Source organism: Pygoscelis adeliae, unplaced genomic scaffold (assembly GCF_000699105.1).
Source record: "Pygoscelis adeliae isolate BGI_AS28 unplaced genomic scaffold, ASM69910v1 Scaffold106, whole genome shotgun sequence".
NCBI lineage: Eukaryota > Metazoa > Chordata > Aves > Sphenisciformes > Spheniscidae > Pygoscelis > Pygoscelis adeliae.
This window is the reverse complement of record NW_008824939.1, coordinates 339,141-360,416: the sequence shown is the minus strand read 5'-3', so window position 1 is coordinate 360,416 and position 21,276 is coordinate 339,141. Positions and strand designations below refer to the sequence as shown.

Below are 21,276 nucleotides of genomic sequence, written 5' to 3'. Positions count from 1 at the left end.
TTCCCTTCAAATTTTCCACGACTCTTGATCCTTATGGATTACTGAAGAAACATAATCAATCAACAGAATCAGAAGTTACAGAATTATATATGGGATGAATCTAGCCTCAGAACTTTATTTAAGAAGGAAATTAATCTTCTAATTCTATGCCTCTATGAAGAAAAAAAGAAAAATTATGGAAATGTGTTGCTACCACTGCAGACAACTTGGGTAATCTTTTTCCCTGGCGTACCTATCTAATGACAAATGCAGTTCTAATTCTTAGCAATATATTCCTCCAGGAAACAAAGGCAAAATCCAACCATCTCTATTGGAAGAGCTCAGTCTTTCTCTTTTCATGTGAATTTTTTATATCATTCAAAAAGCCCTTAAATGCACTTTCAGGTACTGCTAGTGAGACAGCTTTAAAAATTATTTTCCCTAGAGCCGTTAATGATACTAATTCTGTTAATGTCCGTTGCTTTCTTAATCTTGACTCAGTCCCACCTATTAGATGGCAAGACTAGGTATCAAAGTCTAAATTCGGCTCACTTAATTGTTTATGTGATGTTTCCTCCAAAAAGAGAAAGCGGATGCCACCCGTGGGACAAGTACAGATGACAGTTATCATCTGCAGCAACCGCTGTATTAAATTGGTGCACAAAAGGTAAGTGCCATAACAATGTACTGTCAACCTGAGTTGCACGTGTTCAGGCCCCATATGAAAACTAATGAGAAATGAGGATATTCTGTCCTCCCCAGCATGTGTCTGGCATCCTGGCTGGTCAGAGTTTGCATACCTGTCCTCCTTGAATCATCAGATTAAAAAATAAAGTGAAAGAATAATGTGCTAAAAATGTAGCTAGAAACGCTCTACTGAAAAGAGGATTTGGCGAGCTGCACTTAGGAAGAGATGACACTTATTTAAGTAAATAAAAATACTAAAAACAAGCAAAAACCCCTCTCAGTTCTAAGAAATTATCTAGTATCTACAGGTTTTGGTCCGATATCTTTTGACAAATTAACAGTACTTTTATGCTAAAACAATCATAATGGTATATTGCACTTTTCCACTGTACTGACCATGGCCCAGAAGGTCAATAGAGAAGTTTTATTGCTGATTATTATTAGAAAGTCATTCTGTAGACATTTAAATTCCATTTTCAAGGGCACCTAATAGAATTCCCCAATGTGTCACAGTCCTAGCACCACATTGATGGTGAAAGCCCAGGAAAATGGTCTTTATGATTTGTATTATATAAATACATATAAATGCATATCAGCGGCTGTTACACGGAGCTAGGCTGCTGGGTTTGTGTGAGGTCGGGGGAGATCTGCACTGCTGCCGACACGCTGGGTCTCACCCGTCACTCAGCCCCCCTCGCCTCGCGCTCCCTGGTGCCGCGGGCAGCTTGCACTTTCGGCACATCACGGGCACACTGCTCAGTGACCCCGTGTGCCGGACACGGCTTGCCAAGGTGATTTATAACTCACTGTATCTGACTAACTGCAGCTGACAGCCAGGAACGGGGGAGAGTGGGGAAGTGCCACCCACCCCATGTGGCTCCTGGCTGGAGGAGCGTGGTGGGCTTTCTTGCTGCATCCTTCCACATCCATGTTCTCCGGGTGCTTCTGGCCTCCTAAGCAACTGCCAGTTTACAGCTTCAGGCCCTAATTAGCTTCCAGGGACATATCAATGAAAAGCCATCATGTGGGTTTATAGGGGGCAACAAGTGTTACTGTTCCTTCAGAGCAAAATTTGTCCTCTGCTAGTTTTTCCGTGCAATTCTAAGGGACTCTTCTCTTACAGTATAACCTGCTACTCCTGCTTTGACCTTACTGCCTCAAGTATCAATTCCACTTTGGGTCCATACCCAGTTCCCTGAAGCTCTTCCGCTTGTCGTTTGTTCCCCTTCTCCCTCACCTCTGAAACACCTCTGCAGCTTGGATGATCTCATAGGAAATTACCTTCCACCACTGTCCTTTCACATCCCAGCACAGGCTGGACTGAATGCAGAGCCATCTCTGGCCCAAGGCAACTTTCTGTCAAAAAGCAGACACAGGCATGGGTGACACTGACATTAAAGAAGTAACCTCCAGCTGTTACCACAGTGTCCTGCCTGAGCATGGCACTGCAGCACAGATGGTCCCATCTGAGGACAGGGACACACCAAGCGGAGCAGGAGTGGGGCAGAGCTTTGTGGGGGTGCCCTGTAGCACCCCACATCACCCGCCTTCTGAGGGACCCCGCAGCTGCCACAGGAGCTATGCCACCAGCTCGCTGGTGGGAGTCACTCACAGGCACAAAGTGAGTGAAGTTTTCTGAGGGATTTAATTTCTTTGAAGGCAGGGAGGGGGAGAGGACAGCACAGAGTGTTTATTCTGCAGCAGCACATGCTATGCGCTTGCAGCACAGGGAGAACCAGCATGGGGCCCTGTTGCATCCCCACCTGTGTGCATCAGCCCAAAGGGCTGTGCCCCAGGCGGGGGAGTGTGTGTGTGTGTGACGTGATGAGGGAGAGTGGAGCATGACCTGGTTATTATCTTCCTACCTGGGTCTTGCAGGGATGGGGTGGTTGCTGTATTTATTACTGTAGGTAGAGGGAAAGTGGCAGTACTGGTGGTGAGGGGTCCCCAGCTGGGACTGAGGCCCATGGGGTGTGCGTTGGTCTCCTTTGCCCCTGTAGCAGGGCAGCCTGGCCATGGGGAAGGGGCCAGCAGGCTGCCGACCCCGCTGTGCCACCGCAGGGTGCCCCAGTCACCGCAGCTCCCAGCCCTGCTCCAAGTAACGCCCTTTCCCTGCCTCTTCTCAGGCTTTTCCAATCTTCCACCAAGTGCTTCCCCTACCCTACATTAGATCCTCATCTTATCCCTGCCTGCTTTCTACGTGCTTTCCCTTTCCTTACAGTGCTTCCCCAGCTCTTCATCTCCTGCCCAGGGAAATGATGTATACACTAGGATGCTTCTGCTCTTTATGCTCAGCTTCCCACTTAGTACCTTAGAAGACGTGTAGATGAGGCGCTTAGGGACATGGTTTAGTGGACATGGTGGTGTTGGGTCCAACCTTAATGATTCTATGATTCTATGATTCTAAGAGTGTTATAGCTGTTTGCTGCTCTGATTCGCAACCCAGCTGGTACTGATGCTTCCTTGCTCATACCCAAAAGTAAATCTGCTTCCTTGCCATTTCTGGTTTGGGTTGGGGCTTGTCTGGGATTCATCTGTTGTTTATCCCAAACTAATTGTATTCTGCTACTCAGCTCAAAGGACCTACTTTTATGCCTGTTAAGATGAACCTGCAATGCAGTTTATGGGGAAGAAGCACCTTCAGAAAGTGTGTGTGACCTGGGCAGAAAGCAGGTGCCTGAGAGGTGGAAGCACTGCATTGCAGAAGGAGAGTAGATTAGGATTATAATGAATATAAAACTTTTAAAAATCCGAATAGCTTCAACATTACTCTTTAAAATAATGGATTAATTATTCCAGTGACATTGTGCTATGAGTCTCTGTGCTAAGAGGGCTTTTAGTTCTTCCCTCTGGAGTGAGAAAAGAAAGTGGTTGCTTAAATCACTATTGACGTACAGCATGTGAATTCCAGTTTTGATTTTATGAACAGCCTCTATCATCATATCTTGTGTGGACTGCCTCATGCTCATTGTACTGTGGGGTTAGACACACTGTCACCATTCCTATAAATAGCCTGCTTGGACATGAAGGACTATTAGTGTTGCCTCTGGGAAGATTAGGACTTTTGACTAATGGCATTTTAGGCCAGTTTTCTTTAAACTTTTTAAAGGAATTAGGGTTTGGAGAGTAGAAAACCGGCTAAAGAAAGCCAATAATCAAGGTATTAATGTTTGAAACACAGACACCCGGTGAGCCTGGAGAATTCGCAGAGAAAACTGAATTTAGAAGGAGTGGGATGGCGGTGTGCTTTTAAAAAAAGAGACTTGGCTGCAGGGCTGGCAAGGAGCAAGGCAGCTGCCATGCAGAGAAAGGGAAGCTCCCTGTGATCCAGTGGAAAGCTGAGCTGCAGCGCAAGGACGGCTGCAATGTCAGAGAGTCTGTTCTGCACCCGAAAAATGCTCAAGTGTACTGGGGAACGGGAGGTAAGGCGATGTGTTTTTCTGTGTATTTCTGGAACAAAGTAGGAAGTAATTGTGTGTAGAAAATCTTGTATTTCAGCTATCAGCTGTTTAGCTGTTAGTATGATCTTTTAAGTCTGGAGAGCACCTGTAGGCACCTCAAGGTTGGTTTGATAGGGATGGATGTTTTTAAGCTCATGGAGGGAGTGGGGATCCTTGGTTCTACGATTATAGGTCGTTTGGGCTGTGTGACCCTGTTTCCGTGGGTAAATGTGCTAGAGACACCAAAGGGAGCACACGTCCTGCTGGCCACGCAACGAGGGAAGTGTGAGAGGTCAAACGCAGCACGGCATTGAATGACAGGTAACGAGGTTTGGTAGGTGTCTTCTCCTGACTATTAAAAGTAACAAATGCCAAGATATTTGGGGGTTTTCCTTACAATTAGCAACCGATCTGGAATTCAGACCCCACCTTCCACAGCCTGGGAAGTTTCCAAGAGCGCGTTGAATTGACAGCAGTTCCCTTTGTGGAAACAGTGAGTCTGTACAAAAGAAGATTGCTGTACCGAAAGGAAAGGAATAGAGCATTAAATTTAGGGATGTGACTAACTTCTTCTGAACAGTGAGGAAAGCACCACACTTGCCAGTTGTCTCTTCTGTGCGTTTCCTCAGTTGTGGCTGGGGCCATCTGATGAGTGTTTCCCTTTCACTCCCAGCGCAGCGCAGTCTGTCTGCTGTCAGCAGTTAATGAAGTCACTCGCAAGACGCCATCCCCTGGGGAAAAGCACTGCTATGAATAGACCTGTTACTTGCGTCTCTGGCTGCAGTGCTCTCAGTGCTTCTTTTGCTGTGCCACCATCTCTAATGATTGTGCCATTTTTGAACAATGGTCTTTCACTATAGAGCTACTTCTATTCAGGATGCCAAAAAATGGTCCTCTTCCTTCTGGCAGAGCTGTAGAGCTCTGTGAGTGCTTCTGTCCTGTCCCCAGTGACAGAGGCAGGTTCTGAGGTACCACAGGCTTACCAAAAATGCACAGAAAGTGAATGAGTAATCTTATTGCAGCAAGTACTTTTAATAATAGTCAGCAGTGAACATCATCATCAGACACTTCATCAACACACGTCCTACAGTAAGGAGGAAAAAATAAAGCTTTTTTTCTGAGAACAAAATATTTCCATGCTACTGAAATAGAAAGGGAAACTGCTAAGCTGATGAGAAGTATTAAAGAACATCACCTACTTGCCCAGCTGAGCTTGCATGTCTAGGTATGATTAAGCCTGTGTTTATAAGGAGTTGCGTGTCGGTCTAGACAGAGGTGAGCTATAAAAAAACCAAAATCAGAAAAAGTAAAGACAGATAAGGAATGATGAATCATGATAACATGTTGCCCAAAGTAAGTAAGATCATGTAAATACTTATTGCAATTTGTAGGGCATACGGTCCATGTTAGTGCCAGTAAAGTCAAGGACTACTCAATGCAGTAAGTCACTTTAGCGACTGAGTTGTGTGGTTGAGATCTAACTCAAAATAATTTTACAGTTGAACACCTTTGTAAGAAACTTTAGCTAACAATACCAGTAAATGGTCAAAAAGAGAAGGACTGAGTAAAGTAGCATTCAATTTGAACATTACCTGTTCTCTCTTTGGGAGATGTAAGGGACAACTTTTTTTAAAAGGTTGTTGGTTTTTTTTATATATACACAGATTTTTATTTTTTTTTTACCAGATTCATGGTCTTTACGGGCTCCCCCCAAATCAAGCTGTCAAAATTTTAATTCTCAGAAAGCTATGGTGAGGTCTTCAGCAAAATGCAAATGTAGATTTTTCTGTGTCGCGACCTAATGTCTGAACCATTTCTACATGAGCAGAGTTAAAGTTGTTGTCTCATACGAACCTTTGTTCAGGTGCCTCATCCTCCTGCTTATGTAAAAACAAAACAAAAAAACCCCTTGTTACTCATACTTTTCATCTTAATTCTGGATGGCTGAATAATTTTGAGTGATTCATGATCTATGTTAAAATTTAACATCAGCCTTTAATGTGTTCGGCCTGACACATGGTGTGTCTTATAATATTGATATATCTCATCGACCTAGCAATCTGCATCAGCTTGCTGAAGCATGCCATGAAAGGAAAATGATACAGTAGTCCTGATCTACTTCTCCGTCAAAGCTTTAATTAAAACATTCACACTATCTGTTAAGAGTGAAGGGGCTTGGGGAAATCCGTAAGATGCCTGTCCTGTCATTTTGAAACATTTCATTTTGAAAGTTTAGGAAGATAGGAATATGCCTCTTAAATCAAACTTCTGTGACCTGGTCAGCATCTCAATGGTATCCAAAACTCTCATCCAACTTGCTCTCTGGTATCCTATATATAAGAAAACACAAATTAATGCATCAGATTTTCCCTGTACACTTGCTCAGCACTTTCTTCCAGTAACAACCGAAGCAGCTGGGATGAGTTCAGCAGACCGGCAGAGCCAGAGCAGCACTGCTTTTGCAGCGGTTCTCGTCCTTTTCTCAGGGGTACAGAATTGCAAACCTGAGGCCAGGCTTCTCCTTTAGGGTTTGCTTCCCATTGCTGGCACCCAGAGAGCCTGAAGGCTGTCACAAGGCAATACTCGGCCATCTGCAGGCTTGTCAGCTGGGAGGCAGAGCCTGATCAAAATGAGGTTTCATTTAGCGCTTAGCTGCCCCTGAAATGAGACCCTGCCAGACTACCTAGGAACAGCACCCGTATGATAAAGCCTCCGGGCTGTGTCTGCAGAGGTGTCTTATTAAGGTCATATAGAGATTGGTTTTTCCTCCCTTAGCAGAACCATCTAGGGTAGGACTGCAAATGCTGCTGCCCCTCCCCAGGGCAGAAAACCTACTTGTAGTGATGATCCTTATCATCACCAGAAGATGTTTCTTGCTCCCTTCGGTCCCACAGAGCCATGCTAGCAGCAATTCCTCCCATCTGGTAGCAATGGCTATTAAAACCACAGCCAATACCTCAAACCGTTGTTTAAAATGGGCTTCAGCAAGCTTTGCTCCCTCTCTGACCTTTTCCTGGCTTCCACACCTCCTGTGCTTGGCTGTCCTCCACCCAGGCTTTCAGGCTCAGATTTGGAAATCCCCTGTTCCCGACACAAGACTGTTATTTCCCTGGCAATATTTACCTGCTGTCCTTGTAGAATCAAATCAAGGCCTCTGTGATGCCTGTGCTGTTATTCGGAGTATTAATAGACATTATAAACAGAAAGAGGTTAACAGATTTCTCCCACAAGAGCTGCACTAAGGAATTGCTTCAGCCAGAAAGGCTGCCCAGATTGGAGCTTGTGATGCTCTGTCTGACCCTGAGCCTGGACCAGTTCTGGTTGCAAGAGAGGAGCAATTTCTTCCAAGGAACAATCTTCCTCAAGCATCACTATAACAACGGAAGAAGCACAGTACCAGGATCATAAAGAAAATGATATACTGTGAAGACTGTGAACTTAGAAGAATGTAAGCAAAAGGCCAAGTCTGGAAAGATTCGTTCATATGTAAGTTCAGAAGCACGAGCTAAATCAAACTATCATTGCTCAACACACAAGCATAGCAAATAAGTCTAAGAGGTGGTTTTTGAAGCAGCAGGGGAAGAAAAGAAAAATACTCCTGTGAAAGTGGTAAGGATGAATCAGATGGTAACACATGAGAACATAAATATCAGTTCAGGATGAAGGAAAAATAGGCTTTATTACCACACGTGAGCAAACTGATGATGAAGGAGACCTAGTAAAAGTGAGTGTTTTTATCAGTAATGTGACTGCGCAGGCATCGGGAGTAGTTGTGTGTCAGCACAGCCTGAATAAATAACTGCAATGGTTTTTTTGCTTTTGTGTATGTTTAAAACCATAAATATTGATCAACTTTCACAAAATGAGACAGAAAATGATGACATCATGAGAACACGATAAATACATGCTTTCCATAAGACATTATTAGTATATTCAGTCCACTGCTGGCACTATTTATTACATAATCTTGCTTGAAATCATTACCATGATTTTGACTTGTAGGTCATGTACACATCCACTTTTATCTTCAGGTTAATATGACACAGCCAGAAGAGGGCATTTTTGTTTTTCCTGCATGTAAGAAAATTCACACACTACAGAGCGAGAGAGGAACTTCCCTAGCTCTGAAGTCCAGAAAGACAGCTGAAAAATAAAATGGACAAACGATATGTTGGATTGGCTTCTTCCTGGCCGTTTTCTTCTGTGTAGCAGCAAGCACCTGATGTGCCCGAGTTAGGAACCAGTTTGCTCTTGACTGTGTCTGTAGAAAACGCAGGGTGAGGCACCCCCGGTGCGTTAGCCCGAGACTCGTGTTTGCTGTTCCCTGGAGGTTGCTTATAACCACATTCATGGCTTGGCACGGTCCCCGGGTGCAACCATAGCACCAGTGTTTTCTTCCTTGGTCTCTCCTGTTGCTCTCAGACATTGCTGAGCACAGCTATCATTCACTGATGTAAAAGGGCATTCAGATGCCTCTTCCAAATTAACGTTAACTCGTTAACCTCTTTACCCCTATGTATATTTTTCAGACAGTTTTAAAATTTTGTAGTGACCTTATGGTAGTTAGATACTAAAACATCTCTCCTGATTAGGGTGGGCAGGGTCTTGCTCTAATTGAGAGAGTCTCATCCACAAGATCAGTATCTTACTGTAAATCAAAAGCAAGAATAATGTTGGAAAGAATCACATCATAACTGACTGAAGTATAATAAATAACTGACAGCTATGACTCAATGTCTGCATTTCTTCCCTAACACAACACTGTATTGTAGACTGGCTTTGAATAGGTTTTTCACATAATTTCAGGTAATGATTAACTCCCAATGACTAAAATATCTCCAGGAGAACTGATGAGACATCTCACACAGTTACTGAAGTTCAAAAGTATATTCAGGCTTTCACTTTATCTCTTTCATTCAAAAATACATTTATTTTAACTGAAGCTATTTTAAAACTGCCCCATAAATGTAAAGTCAGCAGTACTATTACAGCATAATTTCAAGCTAAAATGATTGTATTCTGGGCAGATGTACACACAGTATGTGTGTGCAGTTTTATTATTTATTCCATTTATAAAACAGAAGCCATTTTAGCATCTGTGGCAATGCAATCATCTCTGGGATGAAATATAACTTTGTACCAGCTCACGTTGTAGGATAAAAGACTGAAGGAGGGAGCACTGAGAAGAACACAAAACAGGGGAAATCTGTGTGAGTAGGTTTGTCCTGAAGGAAAAGCTCCCACTGCAGCGTTTAATTCCTGAATAGGGTGTGTTAAAGCATGCAAGATAATAAAGAGCAGCAGATGTCTTAAGAATTGATGTTATGAGGAGTGTTGTAAGGCATTTAACTTTTGAGAAGAAAGAGGATTTTTCACAGAAACTAGATGAACTCCATCGGAGCAAATGTGGCATTAATTTTCTGGAACTGAGCTTGCTATAATTGACATCAGTACAGTATAACATGATTACATCATGTAGCATACTACAAAATAATAGAGGATAACAGTATATATTTATATATCAGTATAATCAGTAAAAGGATTGTAAGCTAGGAAATAGGGGAGAAGGTTGGGGGCACTTGTAAGTAACTTCCACGCCTGGTTCTGAAAAGCAGAAAGCGGTGAATATATGGGGGAGAAAGAAATATCAGATGGGAGCAAAATAGACAGGAAAAATCAGTACTGACACAGGTAGGAATGTGATGTTAATGGCCTGGATGTCAGGAATAAAAGGGATATGAGCAACGTAATTAAAAAAATTTGCACATTACCATAGAAGATGAGCCGAGATGTTTGTGTACAAAAATTGTGTGTGCAAACAGACGCAGGCTAGAACTGCAGCACCCAGGATGACCCCGAATCTCCCAAGAATAGCGAAGTATGGTGGATGGGTAATCTATGACTGAAATGCACTTAAACCAATGTGTAGACTGGTAAGAAAACTAGAAATAAGAAGAGAGGTACAGAGGCATCACTCAGTAACAATGAAGTCTCCTGCAGAGGCGGAGAGAGGTGGCATGGGCAGAATGGAGTTTGTCAAACTGAAGGTCTTCTGAAGGACCACTAAGGAACTGTTACACATACCTAACACAGATGATTACAAGCATGAAAGAGAAAGTTCCAAGCATTGTCTCATTGCAGATTTTAACCGCGCAGAAATAGAGTATAAAGCAATGTTACTGATAATGGTAGGGCCAGTTATTCCAGGGTGTAATAGCTGGCAGATTTCATCACTAAGCAGTCACTGGACTACCATGATGCTATTCTAGGTGGTCTTTGTTAGGTAGTGATGACATAGAGCAGCTGGCTGTAGAAAATAACCTAGCTAAAGTTATCCCAACTTGATTAAATTGAAAATAAGTGAAAGAATAAACAAGAATAGCCCTGTTAGTTTCTCAAAATTTGTCCTTCTGAAGTGTTGTACCTAAAGAAACTAGTTAGCAATGTCAAGTGGATGAAGGTTCCAAATCTGAGTATTAGAATTTCTTTAATTTAAATAATATTTTAAAAATCTGCACTTTGCACTGTGAGTACAGAGTGAAGGGCATTAACACCTTATTGGATGAATAAATCCTTCAAAAAAAAGATATTAGGAGTGAGCGGAGAGGGTGAAAGTCATAGGGGAAGAAAACCCCACCATACCAGGTCATCAGTGAAAACAGTATCCTGGGAACCAAGAAGCAGAGGGTGCAGTCAGATTTGTCAAGTTTGCAGACTTATTGTCTGTAAGCAAAATTTGAGAGACTGAAAGTTTCTTCTACCACACAAACAAAAGGGGGTCTGGTATGTGGCAAGGATGGGGTAGAGATGAAATATTGTGTAGATACTGCCCAAAACAAATAAACAATTTTTCTTCTTTTCTGTAGAAATAAAAGCTAACATTTACAAACTTGAAAAGTAAATCCAGAGTTTAGTAGGCCCGTAGTGGAATGATGTCTGTTATCCATCCTAAAATGCTGAAAGAATGAGCAAATTAAATTTCAAGTACAGGAGCAAGTTTTTCTTAAAAGATCTGCCAAAACAAAGGAGAGAGAAGAGCAGAGGAAAAAGTGACCTCACATCTACAGCTTCATTAATCTGACCTTAGTAATATGGAAATTTTGTACACATTTTTGCAAGAAAGAATAAATAAGGGTGTGGAGATAAAATGGAGAAAATAGGATGAAAGCAATAAAAGTTTAATACAATGCATAAGGGCTGAGGAAATGTATGTATGATACCATCTGTTCTGGAGTGGGAATTATTGGGCTACCTAAAGGTTGGGTAGAGAGTTTCAAGCATCACAGTTTCAGCTAGTCTCTGAAAGTATTAATACTTTCATTGCTACTAAAAGTGGCGTGGTCAGACGAGAAAAATATCCATACCATTATATACACATTGTGGGGGAACTTGAGAGCTGGAGGTGTGGGGTAGAATTTAATAGCACAAGTGCCAGATCACACACAAACTGAGGTGGAAACGATTTCTGCTATAAATTGTGGCTTATCAGTTGGGCAAGAGAAAGACCATAAGGTCTTGGTCAGTCGCAGAAGGATGCTGAGAGAGGTGGGATGAAGCCATAAGAACGGCAAAAATGGCCCTCCTTAGATACAGTGCAGGAGACTTAAGGAGGGATACTTAAGTACAGGCACCGCTGTAGAAGGCACCGGTCACAGCTCTTCTGGAGTACTCTGAACAGTCTGTCACCCATAATTAGGAAAGAGCATTGAAAGAAATGCAGAGAGGTAGTACTGGACAAAACAAAGAATGAGGGATATACAATTGCTGTCTATAAATACATCGAGGGGAGGGGAAAGAAGGGCAGGGCAAATACTAGGAAAGGAAAGAAGTTATTTAAGTTACCAGACAATGTTGTCATTAAAACAAATGGATATAAATTGAAAGTTAGTCCCTCCAGGCTGGAGCTGAGGAGGTTTCCAGCCATGAGAAGAGTGAAGTCTCTGAAACAGTCTTCTAGTAAGAGTGACAGGAACAAACCACTGTAGGTGAGGGTATCACAGTAAAATGGAACTTATTTCCTTGCAAATTGGATAATACAGAATTCACCTAGTTCTTGCATATGCCATAAAGGTGAGTAGAGCCACTTTCTATTTGCCTCTCTGCCAGAGAGTTAAATAGTCTGAGTAGTCTTACGATGGATTTTTCATAAGTTTACTAACATCATTGTGTAAGGTGAAAGGACACATCTTCAGCATCTATGAGATCCTTTGCAGTGTTGTGCCTTCTGCTTTGTACTATTGTGGCAATAGTATTTTTTGAAATTTCTGTTAATTTATTGGTTCAGATAGATAGCATGACTCTACGGCCTCCTGTGACATACTGATGTGCTACAAAATGTTAAGAATTAAAGTAAAAAAAAAAAAAGGTTTACAATTATGGTAATTCTGTGTGCTAAGTGTCCAACTGAAGCACAGCAATGCAGTTGCAAACGTATGAGATAAGAAGCATAAGGTATCAGTGGATCAAATATTATTGACAGTATTTATATGATCAATTCTTTTGAACTCCCAGAAAACATTGTTAGGGAAAATCTGCCCTGCCTTATCCTTTTGGTATTACTCAGCCAAAATACTTGGAATTGATTTAGTTGATTTTATTTTTATTTAGAGGTGGTTCTATTTACATGTTCTTAGTCTTGCATGGTTTTAGTTAGATATGTAATATCGACAGTTCTTACCAGTTCTTTAAGAAGAATTGTAGAAGCACTAATCGTTCTGTATAAGGTTGTTTTTCCAATGTTTCTGTTTACATGTGAGCGGACACTGTTGGTTTAAATTTCCTTCCTATTTCCGTAAGAAACACACACATAACAGTAAGGCAAGATTTTCAAAATACAGTAATAATTTATACTGACAAAGATATTGGAAACAATTTCTGACATTTCAGAATCATGTAACTGAGCTTATAACAAAGACACTAGAAATAATGTTGTTTACTGTGACAGATGAGACAGGAATTTGAAAAAAGCATGCTAACAGAAAATAATAACTCTAATATAACATAAATGACCAAGTTGTTTAACAAAGATATGAACATCTCCAAAGGTTCTTACATATGTAGCAAGGCAAAATATTGCTAAAAGGTAACAGGGCTGTTAGTATCTGAACACCTTTCTTCCATGAAGTTTTAAAGTAATCATTTCTCTACTCCAGAGTAGCAGAGTAGCCATAAGGTGGCAGCACCCTGCACAAAAGGCTCCTGAAACCCTAAGTCATGTTCTTTTCCCAGAAAGAGCCTGCACCCACTGGCGGGAGTGAGTGGCCTGAACCCTGCGTGTCTGTAAATAGAAACCATGCTGGCCGAGCTCAGAATAGCTCCTGGAAAGCTGCAGAAACGTAGCTGGTTTCAGGCGGTGCCTGAGCCCATTTTCCTCAGCTTTTAGCAGCTGTTTGGGTGCTGAGCTAAACATGCTTATCTGTTTTGGTTATTCTAGATGAACCTTATTCAAACCCTGTGTTTCAGCAAAGCACTGGACTTCCGTAGGTCTAAGTACAGCAAGGTCAACTATAAGATAAATCTATTTTCTGTGTGTAAGACCAGAGTGGAATCACTTTTTACAAGTGATTTAATCCCAGCTCAGTAGTTTAGAATTTACATCTGGATAAATCAGGCCTGAATCACTGTGTTTACACAACCCTACCGGCTTTTTCAAAAGCAAGTCCTCCCTCTGCGTTGCTGCCTAGCCCAGCCTGCTGCGGGACTGTGCTAAAACTTCGCATTTCTCTTGGTGCCGCTGCAACCCGCCTGACTCAGCACACGCTTTGGCCCTTCTGTAACGGGGACAGCAGGTCCAGTTTGTACTTAGCATTAATCTGAAGGGAGTAAGTTACAGAAAGCTCTTTAGCTAAAGTGCAGGAGGTCTGAGGTGTTGTGGAGTCAGTGCTCAGTGCCGTTCCCACCACCAGCGTGTTCAGCTTTGCACCGGCACTGAATGGAGGCGCTTGCTCCGGTGCCCCAGCACCAGGCTTTTATAGCATAGAGAGAACAAGGTGTACCATGTAGCTGAGAAAAGCAAACAGAAACTGAGGCCAGATTCGATAGGCTGTGTGGAAATCCCTGGTATGTTTTGAGTGCCGTGGGCTGGCTGGCTGGCAGTCCTGCTCGAATGCCGCATGATTTTCCCACTGGTTCCACCTGACCCCTTCTGCAGTTCAGAGGTTTGATTATTTCGTTTTGAGTGTGAGAGTGTATTCAAATCTGAAAAGCAAACAAATCTTTCAAGGTGCTCACCCATGCGAAGGAAACTGAGGACAAAGGTTTGCTCACGCCCTCGGCTGGAACCAGATGGGTCAAAGCTGTGGGCAAGGTAAATATGAGTTGAAAACACCCTGGGTTGCCTGCCTGCTGTTCATTGCACAGCTGGTGAGCAATTCCTCCTTCTTCCTCCTGTTCTTCTCTGTTCAGAGGTTGGTTGTTGACTTCACTCTCTGACTTCGTCTAACAGCAGCGTGCTGCTCCGGAAATGAAAGGAGACCAGAGCATGAATCATGGCCTGAGTCATGAGTCCCCAACACCCCGCTTTGCTCAGAGCTGGAGGAGGAAAATTCCTTTCCTCTGTGTGGCTCTTCGGCTCCCGCGACCCGCTGGAAGGAGCTACAGACACCCCTCATCTTCTTCTAAAGCCGCTCTCCATCGCGCGTAGCAGTGCTTGCAAACAACACCTGGAGAGGAGAGTAAGAGAGGCCTTTGCATTTCCACACACCTGCCCACATCTCGGGTGGGCTCTGTGGCTTACCCCACACAGCAGTGTTTTGGTCCTAGGCCCCTAACGGGGTATGATATTAGTACACCCCAAAACTTGGGAGCTGGAGTGAAGCAGCTCAATCACTGTACGTTCATATCTTCGCAGGCTCTGTGTCATTTATATAGGACCCGAATGCTTACAACGGTTTCTTTGGATTGATGCCATTTTCTGTTGGAGCAATACCCATCTCTCACCATGCTGATAAACAACGAAAGAGATAGCAAATAGTATCAACTGGCATTTAAAATGTATAAATCCAGATGCATTTATTTATTTTACACAGTGATTTCATAGGTGATACTGTTGTTTTATATCTAGAAAAAAATTCAAGTAAAAAATGAGAGCCGATTAGTCTCTTTTACAAGAGAGTAAAAGAGCCGATTAGTCACATTCACCATCACTCTGAATTTTCCCATTAAATAGAATTGTTCATTAGGGATTGTTGCTTCCTCTTTAAATGTTTTTGCCAGCTCTCCCTAAAGTATTGCCAGGACCTATGCTGCAGCAAAGGTAGAGACAGGACAGTCCTTCCAGTATCATTGCAGTATTTGTGTGTGGTTTCCGTCTGTGCTGGATTGTCCTGTTTGCAGGACATTCACACTGCTGTGTGGCTACTCAAATCACCTCTAGTTCCTTAGAGATGAAGCTGAGTTTCAAGCTTGGAAACTTTTTTTCAGGCTTCGTTGCTTAGCTAATTGACAGGCATCCTCTGAAACATCTGTCATTGCCGTTCTTTGGAACTGGGTCTGTCAGGCTGCTGAGGGATGTATTTCTGGGTAGACTTTTTCCGAAGAAAATGCCTCCCATTTCTGCTGGCCCAAGAGTCCGGAAGCACTTGACTGTGCAGCTACAGAACATATGTCGTCTTTGGGAGAAAAGTATTTTAACCACTCATTCTGTAGACTTTTGCATATTCTTCAGTTGCTATCTTTCGGGTTATAAAGTTTGACCGAAACTTTTAAAGTCTACTTTGATTCCCCATTAGAGATCGTCAGGAGCTTTCTAGACAGATTTGATTTGGAAGCCAACCAGGGAGAGAATAAAGTCACCAGATGTTTCAAATGCAAAGCAACCGCCTCTGGCCTAAGGAGTGTAGCCCTTTGCCTCTTACAGATGCATTGAGGAGGGGAATGTCACTGTATATGATGGAGAGAAGGGAGACCTCACCTCACTGGCTCCAGTCCCACAAAACTCTCTGATGAAGGGCAAGAAGAGAGAAATGTCTTCTGAAGTGCAGGAGACACTTCCCCCCACCTTTGTAAATATTCTGAGAACTGTCTCAGCCTCTGACCTGTGGGACATTCAGTCTTTAAATTGCTCCATATTTTTCCAGGCTTTCAGGGTGACAGAGTGTATGAGAAGAGCATTGGGAATTAAGAGCTGGGTTGTCTGTGAGGCTGAGATCGCTTACAAGAATTTCTCCTCCATATGGATAGCTCTCCAGCGTCTAATTAAAAGAGATTTTTCTTGCTCTGATGAGCTTGGGACATACTGATCTCCTATGTTGACTGATAAGCTTTCACTGGAGCTAACGTGCCTCCTCTTCCAGGTTTTGTCTAGCACAAAAGGAACTAACTTGTTTTCTCTTGGGTTGGTCTCCCTGTATGTGTAATTATGCTACGTTAGTTCATACCCGATTTGCAGGAGAGGCTGGTATTTTTTCTGAAATGAAGGTGAGGCATGCTTCTGTAAGCAAACACTTCCCATTCTGGAACCTTTACAGACCCATCACCAGCCTGACTTGTGGATTCAGCTCAGTGTGCTAGAAAGGACACACCATTGTTCTAGAGAAAAAAAGCCCACTATTATTAATGAAATGCAACTTGAGTCTAATGTTTTTTAGTTTATTTCTTATTCCCTGTCCCCAACATTAGCTTGCTTTCTTTCTGTACCTCGATATTCAATGTTTGTTTCTTGCTAGTGAATTTGTTAAAAGTTGATTGGATGAACAGAATATCTTTCTGTGCTACCTTCATGTATTGTAAGTGCCAGGTATGGGGGAAAATGCACTAAAGATTTTATCCCATACAGATTTTATTATCTTTTAAAGAACCACAGACTTGCATTGTTCAGCATTGCCCATACTGAAAGATAAACAGCTGTTTTCTGTTCCGATGTGTCATTATAAAACTGTAATCCTGATTTAATTGAGACTGGAATTTGCTCCAAAATGAATATGTAGTGGCTGAGGAAAACAATAATAATTGCGTTCTGTCTGTACCATAAACTACCTTTTTGTTATATCTCATTGAATTGATGCCTCTAATTTGGGTGAGCAAAAGAAGACTCTTACAAACCTTATAAAGAAGGGGAACTTTGCTGTCAAACCAAGCAATGCCAGGACCCCAAAGGCCCTTACACATCCTCCCCAAATCAGCATGGCTACTCCAGATTGTGATTCTGCTCTTCTAGCACGTGTGATAGTTAAAGCCAATAAAGCATTAAATTAGTAGAGGAATTTCCTGGTCAGCTTACCTTTAGAGATTACACAAGATATTTGGTGACATTTCAAAACAAGAATCATCTGTCAGCTTCCTGCCTAGGTTTTCTTGCCTTGCCCAAGATCTACTCTTGGGACATACTGTCTCCCTTCCTGGACCTCTCTTAACCTCCTGTGCCCCTACCAGTGAGTTTTTTATTCCCACTCTGTCCAGTCTTGTGAGCTTCTCATTATGTGAGCTTTTAAAAATCAAAACTGATGTTGATTTTTCTCTCTTTTTTCCCTGTGTGTTTTTGTTGTTGTTTTTTCTGCTACTTTCTTCTCCTTCTCTGCTCTCTCCAGACAATCTGGGGAGGTCTGTTCTTAATAATTTGCAGAAACTTAGTTATTTTATTTGGACAAGACTTATTCAGATAGTCTTTGGCAGCCATCCCATTCAGAGGCAGGCACTTAGCCTCCAGTCATGCTGTCCTTGCCAAGACCTATATAAAATATTACCACACAAGCAAATGGGGAACTGATAATATCAAACAGAATTTGTAAGTTTTATGTAGGCTGTATTATTCACTTTCTCTACACTAAAAAGTTCGGTAACTTGAACCTAAGAATAGGCATTTGCTAATTGCCAGCTGTTCAGCTGGCTGGTCCTTAATCTGGGACACTGCTGGTGTCTGGTACCTTTTGGTGGCTGAAGGACTGCCACCAAGTCCTGGGAGCACACGGTTCGAAGTGTTGTTATTACCAGGGGCTGGTAAGAGCTACAAAGTGACCTTCCACGTTGAAAGGGAAAGCACTGGGTTTTGGAGCTCCGCAAGGCTGTAGACATAGCAACAATATTAAAGGACACGTACACAAATGTTAATTAAAAACAGGGAAATAAGATGTGTTGGATGGCACTTACAGGAGGATTTTTTTCTTAGTATGAGCAAACATTTTCAGCTGGCTCCACTTCTTTTTGACCTTAGGTAGTTACAGACAGTGTCCTCACAGAGTTGCGTCTTCAGCTGAGGGAACATAATCTAATCGATGCTTTTTTCATGGCACAGGAAATTGCTGTAGCTGAACAAGTGCCTTACAAAGGACACTCCAAGGCATAGACAGTAGTTGAAGGAGACTTAGGAATGCTGTTGTAAATAGAAATGTTAAGATACGGTTCCACAACAGCCTAAGCTGGGCTAAATACAGTCTAATATATTCCCACCTTTCCTGCCAACTCTGCCTGCCTTTCCTGCTCCCTCCCTTGACCCGGCACTCACTTGCGAAAGGGCAGCCACACGATTGAAGGGACCCACCCAGGTGAAAAGTAGCCCCCCACCTTCCCCGCGGAAGGTGACTGGGTTTTAATTGGATCAGTTTGAATCATCTCACTGTTTGTTTGGACGTGAGTACTGAGGAGCGAAGGGGTGGGAACACAAGGGCAGGGCAAAGGTAGGCTTGACGTAATCCAGCTTGAGCTGCTTTGAAACTACCCATAGACTGTGTAAATACTAGTAAAATTGGATGTGCCTGGGAATATTTCCAGGCACTAGAATGAGATTGTCCATGCTGTTAAACTGTTAAAATGCTCCCTGGCATGAATTTGACCTCTTCCAATTAACACTCTGTGCAAACAATTTCTGGGCACAATTTGGTTGCTAGAATGGTCCCAATAGGCAATTTGCAAGCAGAAACTCAGGTCTTTCTGTGCCAGCTGGCCTCAATGCCCAGGAATGTTTCCAGGCATGTTGAGTTTAACTAGTATAGACCCATCCCTACCGTCACATCCTGCCCCAAGATTGCAGCTACCACCAGTTTGAAAAGGGAGGTCTGATTCTGCCAGTTCTCTCGGTGAGAGCAACCTAGTCCTTATGAGCTAACTTTGGTAGGATTTCTGACTGTAGAAAAAAAGGACATATGTTTTCAGGCCAGCAACACAACCGATGAAATCATAATTTTATGCTGCAGTGTGTAGAGTCGGTTGCAAACCCTTATGATAAGAGAGGGCTTGTCCTGAACAAATGATTTTCAAAACAGAAAATAGCAGAGCATAAAAGATGGGAAGAGATGAAATCTACAAATAAGAAATTTTATTTCCTTTAATAAGATTATAAGAAATGCGTATTTTGCCTTCATTCCACATGGGGGAAAAAACAGAGATAGCAATAACTTGTTATATTCTTGTATCTGTGCTGTGGAATATTTGGCCGCTTATTACATAGAGTTAAAGCTGACATGATTTTATTTCCAAGTCAGTTGCAGAACTGAGAATGCAATTATTCTTCCTTCTACATATTAAAAAATCCACAACTGCTGCAGCATTTCCTTTTCAGTTTGCAATGTTAATAAAATAAATGTACTCTGTATCTTGAATTACTGAAGCCAGGTCCTCAATTCTCAGAAGTGACTGCTTTTTGGTTTTTTTTCACAGTTGCCTTTACAAGTTTCCCTCTGCATCAGGAAATCTGAAAAAATGGGATTTTTACATCTCTCCAGGTATACTCACTTGGCAATCCTACGACCTGTCTGCCTAACGCACTCCCTCAGGGAACGATTAAAGGGGTTATTTTAGAGGAGCCTTTTAAGAGTCGCTGTACACACAAAAACCCGCTCTCTTGGCTGGGTTGCTCTAGGACCCAGAGCGACGGGGGTTGACAGAAATCCTCACCTGAATGAATTTTCCCCTTATACCTTATAAGGAGTCCAGTAAAACAAGGAAGTGATAACCATGTTCACGTTACTTTATGCACAGCTTGTCCTCTTTACCTGCCCAGGTAGCCCTTGTTTTGACTTTTATTCATGGTCTGTCCCGGTAGGGTTGAAGTTTCCTCGCAATCCGGTGTAGGTGACATCTGAAAACATACCCTCCGGGAATGTATGGTTTTTACGACATTCTACCTTTACGCGGATGATAATTAACACGCTAATATTTTTTTGTCACGCAGCCAGCACTGAAAACGAATGGGGATTGAATTGCTTTGCCTCTGTTTCCTATTTCTGCAAAGAAATAACTGTGTGCAAGGTAAGGCTCAGGGGTAGGGAGATCCATTTCAGAACCATTTTTGCATTGTTTCTTGCTTGAAGTTGATACGAAATTGCTTTCTGTCTTCTGTATTTAATCATTCCTTTCTGTTTAATAACTCCTGTTTTTTTGACAGACTGCTGTAGGGCTACCCTGCAAATTCATCTAAGATTTATGTGGTCATTACGTAGCACAACACGTATCAGACAGACAGGCATTTGAGCAATTTTGGTTATCCTAATCACTGTTTGATCCGCTGAGAAACTTAACACTATACATGTGACTGAGTGTTTCACTGGTACTTGAACAATAAATTAAAATCATGTCAAGTATCTACAGACCTGAGTGAAGCAATTTTAAGCGTACTGAGTGAACATAAATCCGTTCTTTTAATATCCCTGGTTATGTTGGCAATGTCTTACCTGCACCATACCAGAAACACTTGTAACACTTTATCAGGTGCACTGGAGAAAAAGAGTGACATGTTCTCAATGAATGCCATCCGTGAAGCATGCAAAAGTATGTTAATTGCCAGTAATTGTGGGGTTTTAATTTTTATTTGAGAGTTAATCTTCTACCAATAGAAATACCTTTATGAAGGAATTTTATCAGTAATCCTAAATATGGCTAAACGTGTGCATTTTTCACCTCCCACATTCTCTAAATGACAGGATTCTTCATAAATGGAATGATTAAACACATTATTAATAGGCTTTTATCTTCTTGGATTTAAATTTAGGGACCTGTTCTCAGGAAAAAGCAGTGACTTGTGAAGATTGTTTGCTTTCTGGACCACACTGCGCTTGGTGTTTTCAAGAGGTAGAGTAAATGATACCAAAAAATTTCAAAGTAAGACTTGAAGTGTTTGTAGTAGCTCTGAGTGATGAAGTATTGACTTAATTGGGTCAGCCCGTGGTTTTGTAGTGCATGCAGCACTTAGTGAAGCCTTCCTGGGGATCAAAAGTGGATTTCAATCTAGACTGGATGG

The 21,276-nt window shown here is 42.2% G+C and overlaps 1 protein-coding gene across 1 annotated transcript in view; it reads left to right on the top strand.

Annotated features, from left to right (window-relative positions):
• The first annotated feature begins 4,012 nt into the window (after positions 1-4,012).
• The window catches only part of ITGB6 (integrin, beta 6), a 49,233-nt gene continuing 31,969 nt past the window's right edge, over positions 4,013-21,276 (top strand). The window contains exons 1-4 of the mRNA XM_009325379.1: positions 4,013-4,088; positions 19,698-19,762; positions 20,212-20,288; positions 21,028-21,107. Coding sequence (XP_009323654.1) covers positions 20,228-20,288; positions 21,028-21,107 — 141 coding nt within the window. The 5' untranslated portion in view covers positions 4,013-4,088; positions 19,698-19,762; positions 20,212-20,227. The remainder of the gene's footprint in view (positions 4,089-19,697; positions 19,763-20,211; positions 20,289-21,027; positions 21,108-21,276) is intronic.